Raw genomic sequence first — 17,532 nt, 5'->3', positions numbered from 1 at the left:
AACGTAAACTTGTGAGCTTATATCCTCTGATTGCCAATTTGCCAAACTTGTGTACCATTATCATCGATCCTAAGTCATTGGATAGTACTTTGGCATGGAATAGAAGCTGTAAGTCTATCAAAACACTTTGCTTTGCACATCAAAAAAATCTTTTTGAAATGAAATGTTAAAAACACATAAACAAATAGAACTTTAAATTGTCTAACCTTGTCACCCCTTTGAGAATAGTTGCCTTTGCTGAAAGCTAGCTCGTAGCCATGTATGCAAAGAAATTTAGAGCCTTCATATCTACCCTACATGCCCTCATGGCTTGGTTCATACTGACCTCCAATAACAATTAGGTAGACATGTTGCCAAGTTTCCACCACGTTCGTATGCTGATAGCATATTCCAAACTTGGGAAACTTCTATGCAAGATGCCCGAAAGTGAAGCCTTGCTTCGCAGAAGTCCATCGTAAAAATGAGACAGAACGAAGCCTAATTGCTCATAGCTAATAGGTGCTCTTGTTGACACAAAGATGTCAGAGCACAAGAAAATTGACCTTGTCGAGCTTGCATCGAGAATTGGCCTTGCCAAGTTGTACTTCTTATCGAGAATCCTAAGATTGCCCAATTGTAACAATAAGGAAACATAACTATCAAATGTCATCTAAGTGTCAAACTTTACTCGATCAAAGAAACCTTTGCTTGTCACGTTGGCATGGGAAAAACTTCTACAAGATTAGATCAAAATTGTAAACTGTAACTTGCTTACCGGCTTCCTTGAATTGGCGCCTTTTGTGCCAGAATTTGTAGCACCCCTTGGTGTGGTTTGCTTGTCAATTCCCATCGACTATCGACCTTGGCAAGTAGGATACCATGCTGAAAGCATCAAAATACCTACAGTAATTGCACAAACAAAAGCATACTCGAGTTTCCTAATGCTGCTTTGCACATATCCATTGCCAATTAGTATGAAAAACCCGTCGGATCCGACTTGCAGACAATGGGTTGATCGTGACCATTTTTTACTTCATCGACTTTAGATAACTTGCCTAGGAGCCATGCCGTAGCAAATTTAAGACTCCCAACTGGAGAGAAAGATGCCTGTTGGCTTCCTTAATTGCAAGAAGTAGTCTGCCATGCCGAATAACTTTACCTTACAAGCCACATGCCTTGCTTGTACTTGCTTGACTGCAATTGGATAACTTACCAATTGTTCCTAATGATTCTTGACCACTTTGGAGCAAGGTCTGGTAAAATTTTGAAATCTTTTGGGAAACATCTTGCAATATGAGCATATACATTAAGCTTAAAAACCCATGAAGAACATGACTCTCAAGCCTTAGATCAAGCATCATCGATGTTCTCCTCTTGTTACAATGCAAATGAGAAGCCTCCATCCTTGTGCAAGTAAATTCAAGAAATTTCCTTTCAGAGGACCATGTCCTTGTTGAGATTCTTTATCGAGAGGACATTTCCTTGTCCTTTGTATGCCGGATCCGCTCAATCGTTGGCAGTTGCTTGCCGGTAATCAAGCACTTGATGTGAGCTATTTCCCCGGTTCTTGACTCGTAGACGGTTCTCGAGAGAGATATGCATGATCGATATTCTAGTAAATTTTTGCAAGTCTTCTTCCCTACTGACTCGAAGCTGGTGCGAAATGCTAGGGTTTTTTTGTGAAGTTCTATAGTGTTAAAAATTGCTAACCTTGTCAAACCTACCAACATATGTATCCTTGCTGTGGGCTACAACTTTTATGTGGAGAAGGTGACCAAAATAGGGTGCCCCTCATGTAAAATCTAAAAAAAAAATTGAACTTTATATGGTAGTCTGCAACGATAGCGCCGAGCAACAAAGGAAGGGATGGGGGGTCGATGGGGACTTCAATCCGCCCTGCTCCAGTGACGAAGTGGCTTCCACCAACCTAGGTAATTCCATTGACGCTTAGAACGCAGATAAAATTTTGGCCTCCTCTAACCAAGGGATTTTTCCCATGGCTCTACTGAGCTTCCCCTTCACCTCCTTCCTCAAGAGGTCATTTCCACCGCTCTTGTCGGTCTTGCACCGAGATGAGAGTCTCCTCACAAGGCCCTGCCAACGGCTCTACCGAGATTCCAGGTCTTTTTCACCGCTCTTGTCGGTCTTGCACCGAGATGAGAGTCTCCTCACAAGGGCCCTTGCCCACGCCATGGCTTGAAGAGGAGAGAGAGAGAGAGAGAGAGAGAGAGAGAGAGAGAGAGAGAGAGAGAGAGAGAGAGAGAGAGAGAGAGAGAGAGAAGTGGTGGGGAACGCCGTCTAGGCTGCACTTGTGCAACCACATGGTTGCACAGCTCTCTCTCTCTCTCTTCCACTACTCTTCGATGCCTCTTCAACTCCCCCTCATAAGCGTTCACCTCTTGATTCCCCCCCGAAATATCAACGGCATGCACTCGAGCCTGCTTTTAGTGCCACATGGCAACCCTGAAAAAGGCTCTCTCTTATATATCAAAATAATATAGATAGATATAGGGTAAAGTCCCCATTTAGAGATGTCGAGATTAGGATGCAGAATGCTCTTCGAATCTTGGATCATTTTCAACAACGATGGATGCAAAATGAAGCGTTCGAGCAAGGCTAATTGCAGCAAATCTCCGTGTCGTAAATAGCGTCGTAACGAAAAAATGCGCAAGACCTCTTCCAAATCGCATGTAACAAAAATGCACTCCAAAGGCAAAAGTGTTAGGAGGGAGTTGTAAAACATGAGCGTCAACATGGCTTGAATTCAGACCGGAACGAAAAACATCTGTCACGCGACTTGATTTTCCTTCGCACTACACCATCTTGCATGTGCTAGAATTGGTGCAGGTGGACGATCCCTAAAATGGGGCCTCTCTTTTAATTGGGACCAATGTTCACCAAAAAATTGTTTAGCAAACAATGAGAAAAAGGAGAGCATTGAAAATCTCTTGGTTTTTCGTGAAAATTTTAGGGGTTTTGTCGGTTTGTACACTAAAATCTTCCAAATTTGGCTGGTTTCCATCAAAGTGACCCTCCAAACTAGCCGATGGAAATGTGCCCGCGTGCCCGACCCAAAAATTGATCTACCCAAAAGCACCTGTTTTCCCGAAGAAACTGTGGATAGTGTCTGCGCGCTGCATCTAGACGCCTGCACCATGGTACTATTGCTTTCGGTCTTTTTCATTGTTATCTCTTGAACGATTCCCGTGCAGCATCTTCTCATTAGCCTCTTCACACGATTTACAGGTTTGCGTTGCTTGCTTACTCCCCCTTTTTATAATTCCCATCCTCAACCTCCTTCCCAGGATCGTGGATCTCCTTCTGGTAAGTTGGAAATTCCACCCATTTCCCATTCCGTCTACCTGCTGTCTTTCTACAAGAGTTAAACACAACAAGAAAATTGTCACGTGACATGGAGTCAAATTGTAGAGAGAGAGAGAGAGAGAGTATGAGAGTATGTTGGTAGTCCCACCTTACTTATGAGGGGAGGGCGAGGACCCTGTTTCTTGTTGACACAGGCATGGCACCTTTATGCTGCCAAACACTATTCATGGTTTTGACTTGCATCCTATAATTGAGAGTGCTTGGTATTTGCTGTTACTTAAGTCGGTTTTTGAAAGCCATTAATTTAAGCTTTTATAAGCTCTACTTATGTGCTAATTTTTACATTGGTTTTACAAAGCCCCTAAGTTCTGTGATGTTTACAGAAAAAAGTTTATGGACTCATGGGAAAAGAGTACAAGCCTCCTGTTCGCATTCCTCCGTCTTGCCCTATTAAGTCCCCTACATCGAGACCAGAGCAGGTTAGTGCTGGTTTCATTTTAAATAAGTTGTCTACAAGCAAGGTAGACCCTATCTATACCTTGAAATTATTAATATCTTGAACTTTTTGTAAGCATATCTTGCCTAATCAATGGTTGTAGAATTTTCTTGAGCATAAGGTGTCTCACGGTCACATGATGAAGCAACGTCAACAGACAGGAATGAGTAATATTGAGACGATGTTTGTGGCTGCGGCTCTTACTTCATTGTTCTGACTGTTGTTGGAATTCTCAAGTAACATTAGTCTCTTGACTTGCTGAGTTTTCCCCCCTTGACTACTAGTGAGTTTTAGATGCTCTTAGGGTTTCAAATTTTTGCCTGGTGGTGGCTCTAGTATCTCCTAGGAATAGATTAGGGAGTGAGGCTGTTTCGTGGCTATGCTTGGCTGTACTTGAGGTAGATTTACTTTCTCGTAGGTGTATTCCACGGTTCTGCCCTCCTGGTAGGCTAGCATGAGGCAGGACTCCTATTCCTAGGGTTACCCAGGGTCAGAGCCTCCTGTGTTCTACATATGCCCTTCTAAAATGTGGGCAAGTGACTTTACACATTTTATTAGGGCTTTGGTATATATTTTATGCTGGTGGGGTTTTTCATGTGGGTAGGGCATATTTCTTTGCCTATATATGCAGATGCCCCCCTTGTATAGTTTGCATATTAGTGAGTAGCAAAGGTTGGGTCACACCCTCTCTCTAGTGTGTGTGTGTTTGATCACCTCTCTTTAGCATTTTCTCTCTCCTTGGTGTTTTTGCCGGGGATCCAGCTGTCTCTTTTTAGTGTATCATCTCTCCACTGCTCCCCCTCCCTCATTTGCAAGTTGTGTTGCTGATCAACTACTTGTGCCTGTTCAGTGGGTGGTACGCGATTGGAGGACAATCTATCGCGACAGATCCGAGATCCATTGGTTGCCCAGTTCTGAGAGGAGGTTCACTCGCGCTTGCAGATGAGATCATCACTTGATTCAGCCTTTTCTGGTGCACCTTTGACATGGTATCAGAGCCACAACGTGCTCTTGAGTCGAAGATCTGTGCAAGTATTTGGTGCTGAATTTTCACGACAAAGAGAGACAGTTTTCTGTTTTTACGCTTTTGGGGCTGATTTTGGTTGTAGTGGGTTGATGTGAAGGATTTCCTTCATCCATCCCGTCCTAGCTTCGTCACATGCCCAAGTTCTCTCGGGCAATGTCGAGGGTTGATGATTTTGATTTATTTGGTCCATGATGAAGAAGTACAAAGTGAGGAAATCCATGATGGAGCACAAGTCCACCAGGAGTGGGGAGATTGGTCCTAGTTCTACTCTAGCGTAGGTGATCAACCAATCAATATACCTACGCTGCCTACCTTTCCCTTGGATTGGCAATTGAATGGCGAGAACCATGTCATTTGGAACGCGATCACTACAACGGCTTTCGACTCTTATGAGCTTAGAGGTTTTGTCAATCGTAACTTTCAAAGGCCAAGTGATCTCACGGGAGAAAAGCTTTGAGAGCGTGTCTATGCTCAAATTCAATTATTCATCATCCTCAACAGGATACCATCCATTATCAATCACATCTGATTGATAAAAGACGTGAAGCAGATTTGGGATCGGCTTTCATCATTATATGATCAAGTTTCTCCCATCAAGCGGATTGCTTTGGATGTGCAATTCTAGACCTTGGATACCAAAAAGTCATCCATCAAGGATCATAGCAAGAAGATGCAGGAACTCCAACACGAGATACTTAATATGGGAAAGTTGATCAATTTAGAGGATATGGCCTTATAGCTTTCGTCCTTGTTGCCTCTTGGGTATTCTAATTTCTATTCTTCGTTGTTTACGAGTGGCAGATTGAATACTATCTCTTAAGACAAGATTGTTTCAATGGTGTAAAGGAGTGGTTCAATGCAGGAAAGACGTCAGACTTCGAAGCCTTGGCTTGTTCTTCCAACAACAACCACAAGCAGCAAAAGGTAAAGAAGAAAAACAACAAGACTTCAAAGAAGAGCGATGTTGAAAAGGATGCTTGGAAAGTAGATCGTATTGCAATCATTGTGGATAAAGTGTCATTATTGGTGGAAATGTCCAAAGCCAGTTGGTTCTTTGGCGGCGGTACAATCACCAACCTTTGTTCATTTAGAGATGCTATGTCACAAGATGGGCACCACGTGCTAATAGAAAAGAACAGATTGAACAGATTTTTAGCACTTCAATAACAACTGAACTAAAAGAGAGAGAGCACATGCGACACGGAGTGGCGGAATTCCACCCCAGAGAGTATTGGTCCCAAACCTTGGCACCCCTTTCGATATTTTTTTTTATTACTTGAACTTAGTACAATGTCGGTATTCCACCCTCTACACCTTCGTACTGAAGCGTGTCAGAGAATGAGCCCTTTGCACATATTTGAAGGCCCTTGGCCTCAAAAGTAGTTACATGAAAAGCAGTAAACTCAAAAGCATGTGGTTTAAAGGAGGTGCTTAAAAGCTGCCAGTGTAAATCACGGAAATTTGTATGAGTTGCTACGCCAACGCAAAAAGCGGAAATCCGTATAGGTTGCCGCGTCATCAGTCAGCGCAAAATCTGGAGATCCGTATTGGTTGCCACATCATCAATTTTTATGCTATTCTTTTTTTTTGTATGTATGTGTGTGTGGGTCCAGCTTTATTTTAATGCCTTTATGTCCTCTGGCCCCCATCAGACGGGGTCTTAAAAGTTAATGAAACTTTTACTTCTTCTATTGCTCCTTTTAGGGTTTAGGCTCCTCGACCAGGATTTGAAGGTTGGCTTCGTTCTTGAGTGGCTTGACACGTCAGCAGTTTGTGACATCTCCCCTTCTTGAAAGAAACTAATCGTTAGCGATTACAGCATACCTGCAAAACAACTCAAGTTAGCTCAAAAAATTTCGAGGGACAATCAGTTTTCTCATTCCAAATTGGAGCTCTTGATTTCCTAGGTCGTTGGCTTTCCAGAAGAATCTCATCGAATAAGGAGCTTCATTCCAGGTCGAAACTCTTTATATCCTGGGTCGTTGACTTCCCAAAAGTATCTCATCCAAAAAGGAATATTCAGTGATTGGCACATCACAATGCAACACAAATGCTTACATATGCATGTTACAAGACATAAAAACATAAAGTCGCCGATGAACACTTCTCCCGCATAACCTAACAAGGTCCGGGCCGAGAGATGTTCAACGACTACCTCATCACTCCTCCCGCATAATTTAAAAAGGTCCGGGCCAGGAGATATAGAGGCCTTTTACAACCAAACGCTCCCCAAACCGTAGCTTGCGTCGTTTGGAGGTGCTGAGAGTAGCCACTGCTCAGACTTCTTAATACTCCTCCCGCATAACCATCCAGGTCCGGGCTGGGAAGTAACAACAACAATATTTTACAAGCATTCAATACTCCCCCCGCAAATAATTGGGCCATGAGTATGTGCAAGCATTCTCAAATATCATTTCTTACTACTCCACCCGGGAGTAAATCACCAATCATTGAAACCAGTATTAAAACCAGAGTCGAACAATTCAAAACAGCACCAAGACAGGTTCAAAACAGATACCATCCAATTTAGAAACCGGCCCGTAGGGTGGTAGACTTTGGCTTTCAGAAACTTTACTTTAGACTTTAGGACATAAAGGAACTTCACGAATAAGCCTGTGTGACTGGAATTCAACACTTCAAGAGAAACCACGTCTTGGCAGCTAGAGCGCTACCAAGCAGACAACGACACCCTGGTGGCCCCTAAGACTGGCGCCCCTTTCGGTATTTCTTTATTCCTATTATACTTGAGAAAAACCTGTAAACTTCTACAAGTTGTCCCACTTTTATCAGGGTGAAACTTGTCACAAAACGGGAGCGTACACGAGCACTTAGAAAATCTGAAAATTATAATTCTTTGAAAACATGAGAGAAGGGAGAAGATCGACACAGTATTGGGGACCAGAAGATGGGCTGATCCCCCCCCCCCCCGTTAAGAGTATTCTTTTATTCAGGGAGAATTCTTATACAAGCACGAGAACCCGAGGAAACCCCTCCGTTCTGTAATCTTAGACCCGAAGGTCGTGCTTTCCCGTAAAGGGCTTGGGCACAAGGCCCTTCCTTCCCGTAAGGGACTTAGGCGCGAAGCCGTACTTTCCCGTAAGGGACTTAGGCGTCAAGCCGTACTTCCCGTTAAGGGCCTTCCCGTAAGACGGGAGATTCCTGCAAAACAAACCACACAAAGCAACAATTCTCAATGCGTATCAACACCTTATACCTGTTGCTCCTTGCTCGGAGAATTAACCTCCGTACTCAGTCGTCACGTGAGCACTTGCAAATTCCGTCGCCAATCTCTGCTCCAGAATCCCAGCGCTTGCACTTCCTGCTGCTTCCGGCTCTTTAGAAACTGAACGTTGGCTACCGTTTTATAGGGTCTGGCACCACTAAAGGGAGCAAGCAAGGATGCACAAGTGTGCACGTGTGTGTGTGCGCGTGTGTGTGTGTGTGTGAGAGAGAGAGAGAGAGACCTTTCATGTCTCTGCCACTAATCCAAACTGCACACCTTTATTTCTCTCAATATTATTGTGTAAAATATATTTCTCCAGCGAAATATGGGTTAGAGGGCTCTCGAGTCCCCCATAGGCCCCATAAAACAAGAAGTTAGGGGCTTTGCTTATGGAGAGGAGTGCAATAAAACTCTTGCAATGGTTATCTTGTATGAGATAAGCTCTCTTCGAAAATATTGTGACGGGAGATGAAAGCATGATGGGTACTACATGTCAAGCTGGACGCTCCTAGAGAGAGGAGAGAGAAAATCGCATTTTCTAGAGAGAGGAGAGAGAGATCGCAATTCAGCCCCCTGCATAGCTATTAGCGTTGGCTTTTTTTTATAAGAGCCTTGCTTGCTTTATTTTATTAATAAAGGGGCCGGTCACTTTATAAAATAAAGTGTGAACCTGTTCAAACTTAAAAAACTCACTCAGTTAGTGAAAACAATGCTATACGAACACATTCCAGGCGTCCCCGGGTGCAGGACACGACACAGATGTAATGCAGACACAGACTCCTCGTGGGAAAACATCTGTCCTCCCGCGACTGTTCCTGCTTTTCGTAAAAAGCTTCATTGAACCCATCTTTATTCTTGTGCTTGCGTTCTTACACGTACTTTCTTACTCAATTCGGATTTCCTCCTTAGCCTACGGGATGCCCCCTTACTGATGCACCCGTCACCCATCATGTGACGCATCAGGGGCACTCGTAACCCGGCCCTTTCCACTGAACTTACGGAAACTCCTTCGCGATGTTTATCGTCACCCATCAAATGACACATCAGAGTTGTCCGTTCTTGATGGCAGTTCCTGTAGCTACAATCTTTTAACAGTTCTTAGTGCACATAATAAGATATCCTAAAATAAAGAGATTAATCATTAAAAATAAGAAAAATAGTCCAATTAGCAACATCCCTCTGGCTTCTAAACAGTTGACCTCAACTGTAGTGCTTGGACATATACCTCCAGTATCTCAGGATAAGCTGCTAATTCCTCCTGCGTCATCCACTGAGCATCTAGATTCGAGTAGTTCTTAAACTTAACCAAATACTTCCGTGTTATCTTTCCGGATTTGAGAGACCGCTCCTGATGATTTACTATCTGCTCCGGTTGGAGTGTTTCTTCTGTTTCCTCAATCTTAGGAGGTTCCTCAGCACTAGGCTGGCTTGGAGGCGGTCCCACATAGGCCGGAGTAAACTGACATGGAAAGCATTATGGATCTTCCAATTAGGCGGTAGCTCTAATCGGAAAGCGACATCATTCACTCGCTCAGTGATCTTAAACGGCCCATAATAACGGGTAGAAAGTTTTACCACTTTCCCCTTATGAGACGCTTGTTTCTTAAGTCTTGCCTTCTCAAACTTGAGTAAGACTAACTTTCCGACTGTTAAGTCTAGATTCCTTCTGTGCTTGTCTGCAGCTTTCTTATGCTTTTCCTGAGAGCGGAGAATAGCTCTCCTAACTTGCCCGTAGGCTGTGTCCAAGTCCCGGACAAATTCATCTGCTGCAAAGATCTTATCCTTAGTTAAAAGGATGGGTGGAAGCAAAGGCTTACCATAGAGAATCTCAAAAGGTGCTTTCCCCGTTGATGAGTGTATGGTATTTTATATGCATACTCGACAAGAGGCAAATATTTCTCCCAGTCAGATTGCCGGTTTGACACATAAGCTTTTAACATATCCAATACTGTGGAATTGGCTATCTCACTTTGCCCGTTCGTTTGAGGATGGTAGGCAGATGAAAAATTCAGCTTTGTACCAAGATTATCCATCAAGGCACGCCCAAAAATTTCCTGTCATGCGAGGATCTCAATCGCTCACAATAGACTTAGGCATTCCATGATGCTTGAAGATCTGTGCTAGAAAGACCCTAGCCATATGATCTGCTTTGATCGTTTTCTTGACTGGTATAAAGTGTGCTTGCTTGCTAAACCTGTCCAATGGTCCAGATCGCGTCATTTCCAGTCTGAGTACTAGGGAGGTCCATGATGAAGTCCATGGCAATACTTTCCCAAGGTTCATTAGGCACATGCAAAGGTTGTAGCAACCCAGGCGTCTTATGCCGATCATACTTCACTTTTTGGCAAACCAAACATTCCCTGGCATACTTATCAATGTCTGCTTTAAGGCTAGGCCAAAAGAAATATCTTTCCATTGCTAAGGTCGTAGGGAGAATACCCCGATGACCCGCATAAGGCGAAGCGTGTGCTTCATCCATGATCTTCTTTCTTAATGGTTCCGCCACACATATAGCCTGATGGTGGTAGAGATAACCGTCCCGAATGGAATAGGGAAACTCATTCTCTCCACGATGTAGCTTTCCCCAAATGGTGGAGAAGTCTGGATCATTCGGATGCAAATCCGGTAGTGCTTCTAATTCTTGGTGATACACCGAAGTGATAGCGTTCACCCTTGGCTGCCTAGACAATGCGTCTGCGACCACATTCTTACTCCCAGCTGTGTGAAGGATCTGGAAGTGAAACATAGACAAAAAGTTTGCCCATCTCATCTGCTTCTCAGATAGTTTCCTTTGCGTAAGAAAATACCACAAACTCTGGTGATCAGTCTTGATCACAAAATCCGCTCCTAGAAGATAGTGCTTCCAATTGGATAAGGCGTGAATCATAGCCGTGAGTTCCTTTTCGTAGATTGATGCATGCAACTCTGCATCCTTAAGCCGTCTGCTTTCATAAGCCACTGCATGGCCTTCTTGGTTTAACACTGCTCCGATGCAATCACCTGAAGCATCGCAGTGAACCTCAAATGGTTTCCTTAAGTCAGGCACTATCAAAATAGGTCCATGGCTTAGCAAGTACTTGAGCCGATCAAAAGGAATCTTCTTCTTTGTCAAATCATGAAGTGGTCCTGCTACATGAGCAAATCCTCGAACAAACCTTCGATAATATGAACATAATCCCAGGAAGCTACGTACATCATGTACCGTAGTGGGAATAGGCCAATCTTCGACCACTCGGATCTTGGCAGGATCCATACTCACTCGATTGTGAGAGACTATATGGCCGAGATAGTGTATCTCGGAGAGAAAGAACTCGCTCTTCTTTGCATTCACATGCAACTCATGCTTTCGCAATTCTTGAAACACTAAGTCCAAGTGCTTCCGATGTTCCTCTTCTGACTTAGAGAAGATGAGTATGTCGTCAAAGAATACTCCCGTAAAAGCTCGATACGGGCTGAAAATGCGGTCCATCATGCGATTGAAGGTCGCAAGGGCATTGGTCAAGCCGAAAGGCATTACCAAAAATTCATATAGTCCAAAGGTTGTGCGGAAAGCAGTCTTATGGACATCCTCAGGGGCGATCCGTATCTGATGATACCCACTCTTTAAGTCTATGCGACTAAAGACACTTGCACCCTGCAACTTATCAAGTATATCATCAATCCGAGGGATCGGAAAGCGATTCTTGATTGTGATCTTGTTTAAAGACCGATAGTCTATGCACATTCGAAACGTGCCATCTTTCTTCTGCACTAGTAGAATTGGAGAGCAGTAGGGTGAGGCACTTGGCCGTACTAACCCTTTCTCTAGAAGCTCGTTGACTTGCTTCAAAATTTCCTCTTGCTGAGCAAGACTTACCCGATAAGGGGGTTGATTGGGAGGCGAGCTACCCGGTATGAGATTTATGCGGTGATCTTCCGGGCGTACCGGAGGGAGTTCATCAGGAAGTGTTTCTGTGAAACAATCTTTGTACTTTTCAATAAATTGAAGACGCTTCCCTTTCTCCATTTCTGTGTTTCCTTGAACATCTGGAATTTAGTTCGAGCTTGGTAGTGTGGGTTCCTTCCTTGCTTTCTCTTGCCTCATTGAGGCTTGCTCTTGCCGTTGCTGCTTTAGCGGGCAGTCCGGTTTCATATGTCCTTTCTCGCCACAGTAGAAGCATCTTCCTTCCTCTCTGAAAGTTTGAAGTTGAGTAGGAGAAAGGTACTTAGTTCGCTTGCGAGTGCCCTTTGGCTTCTTAGAATGATCATCGTCTCTAGATGGAGGACGTTTTCTTCCTTGGCCCCCCATGGTCATCGTAGACCCCTCTTTGCCTTGCACGGTAAGTGCTATGCTCCATCTTTCTGGGCGTCCCAGTTGAGTGCAAATCCTCAGCAATGATTGCTGACTCCATCATCCTCTGAAGAGTATCATGCGGATACACCTTCATACTCTTTCGAAGCTGCGGTTGGAGACCCGCTTTGAACTTTTGTTTCTTTTCCTCGTCGGCTAGGTGTGCTTATATAGACACCTCAGTAAATTGGGGCTAGGTGTGCTTATATAGACACCTCAGTAAATTGCCCTACCCAAACTTTGACAAATAAGTAAAATAAATACTAGCCAAAATAAATATTGGGATCACATTGGGCTATTCACTTGAGATGCTACTAACTTTACCTTAGTTGTGACCAATCGTAGAGACGCGACCATTCGGTGTAAGGGTGCAACCAATAGATGAAGGGGTGTAGCCGTTGGGCCAAGAGATGCGGTCCATCTTTGTACGTGCAGTAGGATTAAGTGCAAGAAGGTAACATATGGATGAAGTATACGTCACAATCGTGCAGATATTGTGAGTGAAGGTTCTGTGAGCGATAGAGAGAAAAAGATTTAACACCGGGTACTGGATGTATGGAGAAGTGACCCCTAGGGTCTCCTATATAGGTGCAAAAGTCTGGGTCGAGTAGTGTCAGATTGAGCCCCCACGACTTTATAAATGAGGGTAACATGTCACTTGTTAATAAGTTGATGAATTTCTGATAAGAGGTGCTTCGTATGCTTTCACAAACTGCTGGCGTGTCAAGCCACTGAAGACCCAGCCAACCTACAGAACCCCACTGAAGGGCTTAAACCCTAGTAGAAACAGAAGAAGTTCCCACCAATTTACAGATCCTGGCCGTGTGGACCCAAATAAAAACTAACTTATGAAAGCGGCTGAGGGGCCTAAAAACCTTAAAAATAAAGTAGACACCTAGATTACCAAATCGCGTGGAGAGATGGTGACGTGGCACTGTACGACAGCTTCCGCCTTTTGCGTTGATAGCAGGTGATGTGGCAGCAGGCAAGGCTTCTGGGACGAGATGGTTTTACAAGTGATGCTTTTAATGTAACCCACTTTTAGATGGCCTTGGGCCTTTAAATATGTGCTAGATGAGGCTGCTCGGTTGCATGTGGGCTTTGTGCGTGTGTGTGTGTATGTCTGTCTGTTGCTTGTTGTTGCATGTTTCTTTGTTTCTTTCTTTGTGTTTGAATCGTTGGGATAAGATTATGAGGTGGGTGTGGTGGGTCGAGGTGGTGTTTTTGGTAGGAGGGCTCTCTAGCATCATCTTTGTCCATCCTGATGCTTTTGCAAGTTGAAGATACCCATAGTCCTTTATGTTGGCAGACATGGTTTAGGCTCTCTCTCTCTCTCTCTCTCTCTCTCTGAGCTCTGATACCAATGTAAGGTGCAGCGGAATGAATGTTTGCGCTTTGCTCAAGATGAGTGCTCTGAACTGTGCTCAAGGTTCCTTTTGTTCTTATAGAAGGGAGAGGCTTCCGTTCTTAATGAGAGAATGCTATGATCATAAACAAAGTGAATGGACATTGTGCGTGCAAGAGTATGACACTGAGAGATAGAGAGAGGAGAGATACGACACCAGAGACGTAAAACCCTCCGAAGGCCCCACTCTCGTCGGCGAGAGTGGTCTTCTTATGATTGCACAAACTGGTACAAACTGAATGCATGTGACTGATGCAAGTCTAGGCTATGTCGGTGTCAACGACGGTGATGGCGAGACCGACCTAAGGGCTGAAATCTGCAATCTTTTATCTGCTGTCCAAAAACGCCATGGGCTGAAATCTACTACAATCCAAAACGCTGGTTTTGGGGCTGATTCTATAGGTCTTTGTCACTGAAATTCTGCAGGTCTTATGGTTGAAAACTGAGTTCATAAGGGCTGAAATTCTGCAGGTCTTATGGTTGAAAACTGAGTTCATAAGGGCTGAAACTGCTGGTCCTTTCGGGCTGAATCTGCTACTCTTTAGGGCTGAATCTTGCTAGGAACAAAAACGCTAGGCATGGGGGCTCTGTTGCCGATGACAAGGGCTGAAAACGCTGATGTTCGCAGCTTTGCCGACAATGAAGCTACTGTTGAAAACGCTATGCATGAGGATCTGCTTGCGGTGACTTTTTGTTGCAAAAACGCTAGGCTGTGGGAAACTCCTGGCGGTGATGCTGGATGTGAAAATGCTAGGGGAGAGAAGGTCCTTACTTGGAGGAAAATCCACGAAGTGTCTTGCTTGAGAAGTTGCCTGCTGAGCTTGGCTCCTGTTGCCTCTTCTGCTAGAAAGTGCTAGCTCTAGTTTGCTTATATATAAACTCAGCAAAATTGCCCTACCTACTTTCCAACAAAAGTCACTTAAAAATAATAAGTGAAAAATGTCAAAAATAGGGAAAATAGGTCTATGCACCGTAAAAATGCTACTGATGGGATCTGATGGTCATGTTGTGTGCAACAGAGGATATGCATTTAATCTAAGTGTCTGGACATGCACGGTCTGCGAACAGACTCACAAAAGTGCCAGATCACGTCCTATTCTAGACTGACTTGACTGAACTGAACCCTAATCATGCTTTAGCTTGTCCACGGACACATAGGGTTAGATGTGTCACGTCTCTCTCTCTCTCTCTCTCTCTCTCTCTCTCTTAGTTCTGATGCAGAGGGATGTGTGGTCTCTTTTGCTGGTGTGCCCCTTTTGGCCTTGGAGATTCGGAATTTTGATATTGGAGACTCGTTGGTGGAGTTTTTGGTTGCGTTGCTGCAAGTCTGGGTGGCCTCTTTCTGCTTCAGCTCTCTTCTATAGTTGTCCTTCACTCCTTTGTCCCTAGCCTTTGATGTATCGCCTCTTTTGTAGCTGTATCGCTGGTGGCTTTTTCCCCCTACGGTTTGTTGTTATTGTTATGTTTGAGGGGTTTTCTCACTACCAGTTCCGATCTATCCTGTGATCCCTACGGGCTTACATGATAACTACAGGCTTTGTAACTTGTTCATGTGATACAATGAGAGAGAGAGAGAGAGAGAGAGAGAGAGAGAGAGAGTTTTAAAGTGCTAGCGTACATCATTGTACATTGTGACTATTTGGTAATATCAAAGTCGAGATGATCATGACTGACATTGATAGTTTTGCTGTAGATGAACAATTCATCAAATAGAAGCGGCGTATCTTTAACGTCTGAAAGTGCGGACAGCAGCCATAAAAATGAGTAATTTGTGCGTTGAATGGTGACTTTATTGGTTGCGATAAATGCAAAGGTGCAAGTTCTACAGGTTGTACCTTGCATTGTATTTTCTTCCACACTTAATTGTGGAAGTGGAATCTTGTAAAACTCCAAAAGACGGAGCATATGTACGCAGTGTGATATGGAAATTTTTGAATAAGAAGAGAGTATGAACCTTCGACGTTTTGTCTTGTAAGTGATTGTCTTTATCTTATGGAATCCATTGAATTCACCAGCTAGCTTAGCTCTCGACCGACTAATGGATGTTTCTAGTCCTATGGGTCAGTTTTGGCATAAATCATTATTCTTGATATTGGTGATCATTAGTGAATACTATTTCAACTCTGATACTTGGCCAACTATCTGTGGAAGATCTTGGTATGTGTCCCTGCGTTTTTTCATACAGAGTGCATTCAAATAAAGACCTCGCTGTCCTTCTCCCACTACCACTACCTGCACTTCGAGAAGGCACACATTTTGACACTTACTGATCTTCACTTTGTTGGAAAGGTATGAGCTTACGTAGCATTGAGTCATTGATCACGTTGAAGAATACAGCACAAAATGAAAACCACCAAGAAGTCATACAGAAATCATACCAACAATTTGTAAGGATATCAAAATTCAAAAGTTTAAAAGATATGACACATCATAAATTTACTATCAATTTGTCGAATTTAACCAATTGAGTGAATGGAACAAGCAAACCTTGCAACGACCCACACTATTTGTGGAAGATCTTGGTTTGTGTCCTGTGTTTTTTCTTATAGAGTGCATTCAAATAAAGACCTTGCCATCCTTACCCCAACTGCCACTACCTGCACTTCGAGTAGGCACACACTTTGACACTTACTAATCTTCACTTTGTTTGGAAGGTAGGAGCTTATGTAACATTGACCATGTTGAAGACTACATCACAAAATGAAAACCACCAACAAATCATAATGAAATCATGCCAACAATTTTGTAAGGATATCAAAATTCAAGAGTTTAAAAGATAAGCAACAGCATCACATGTAGTCCATCTCACAAAAGAAGGAAAATGGAATAACCTTTTGATCACTCCAAGTGTGTTACATTGGTTATCCATTCTCTGCTTGAGAAACAACTGTTGAGTTCAAGACTTCTAGGATAGATCTTTGAAGTATCTTGGATTTAAATGTTTTCCCAATGGAGGGTAAGCGTGTATGTATTTGAGGAAAATGGATAACCTTTTGATCACCCAATTTTTTGTAGATTGGCTATCCATTTTTGCATTAACAGACATTGAGTTGGATAAATTTTTCGAATAAATCTGTCTCTTGGCATTTGATGGCTTCCCAAAAGAGGATGAAGTCCGTAATATCCACCTACCACAAGAAGAGAGCAAAAACCTTCTGATTATAATCTTACAATGGTAAAAACTTGAATCTCAGGCATGCAAAAGATTGACAAAGGAATTTGATACACAACAAAGAAGAGTAGCAACATAAGGTGTACTTGAGACACTTTCCATGTAATCTCTTTATAAGAATTTGAAAATTGGAGACCTGCTCTTAAAAGACTCCTTCGATTAAAAAAAAAGTGAATAATTTTTAGAGGGGTAACTCTAGCACAAACCTTATGTATACTGTATTAATGTGCATATTTATGTGTACCCAATAGAGGAGCACGTTCATTCAAAGAAGCAAACGAAACCCTTGATTCCGAATTATGATCTCTTCACAATCAAGATGGTGATGTCATCTCAGGAGGCATGTATATGGATCAATCAAAATCAAGTCCATGCAAGCAAAAAGAGAACCGAAAAGATTTACTTGATCATACATTATTGTTATAGCATCGATTATAATTCATATATTTGCAAGTGATTAATTAGTAAGAAGTATGAGCTACATGTCTGCTCATTAGAAGAATGAGCTTGATCCATATCTAGTTTTTTCGATCTTCAAGCATCTCAATGTGCTCGCAGAATTTATGTAGCTACCTT

General features: G+C 43.1%; 1 protein-coding gene across 1 annotated transcript; it reads left to right on the top strand.

Moving 5' to 3' along the window:
* The first annotated feature begins 2,986 nt into the window (after window positions 1-2,986).
* LOC147456472 (uncharacterized) lies at window positions 2,987-15,742 on the top strand. Its single transcript, XM_086514922.1, has 4 exons — window positions 2,987-3,137; window positions 3,226-3,303; window positions 3,687-3,782; window positions 15,478-15,742. The coding sequence occupies exons 1-4, from the start codon at window positions 3,135-3,137 to the stop codon at window positions 15,550-15,552; spliced, it is 252 nt and encodes an 83-aa protein (XP_086371048.1). The 5' UTR covers window positions 2,987-3,134; the 3' UTR covers window positions 15,553-15,742.
* The last annotated feature ends 1,790 nt before the right edge of the window (window positions 15,743-17,532 follow it).

This window comes from Adiantum capillus-veneris, chromosome 6 (genome assembly GCF_014529385.1).
Source record: "Adiantum capillus-veneris isolate H3 chromosome 6, ASM1452938v2, whole genome shotgun sequence".
Lineage (NCBI taxonomy): Eukaryota > Viridiplantae > Streptophyta > Polypodiopsida > Polypodiales > Pteridaceae > Adiantum > Adiantum capillus-veneris.
Note: the sequence above shows the minus strand (reverse complement) of the source record. Positions and strands in the feature narration are given on the sequence as shown.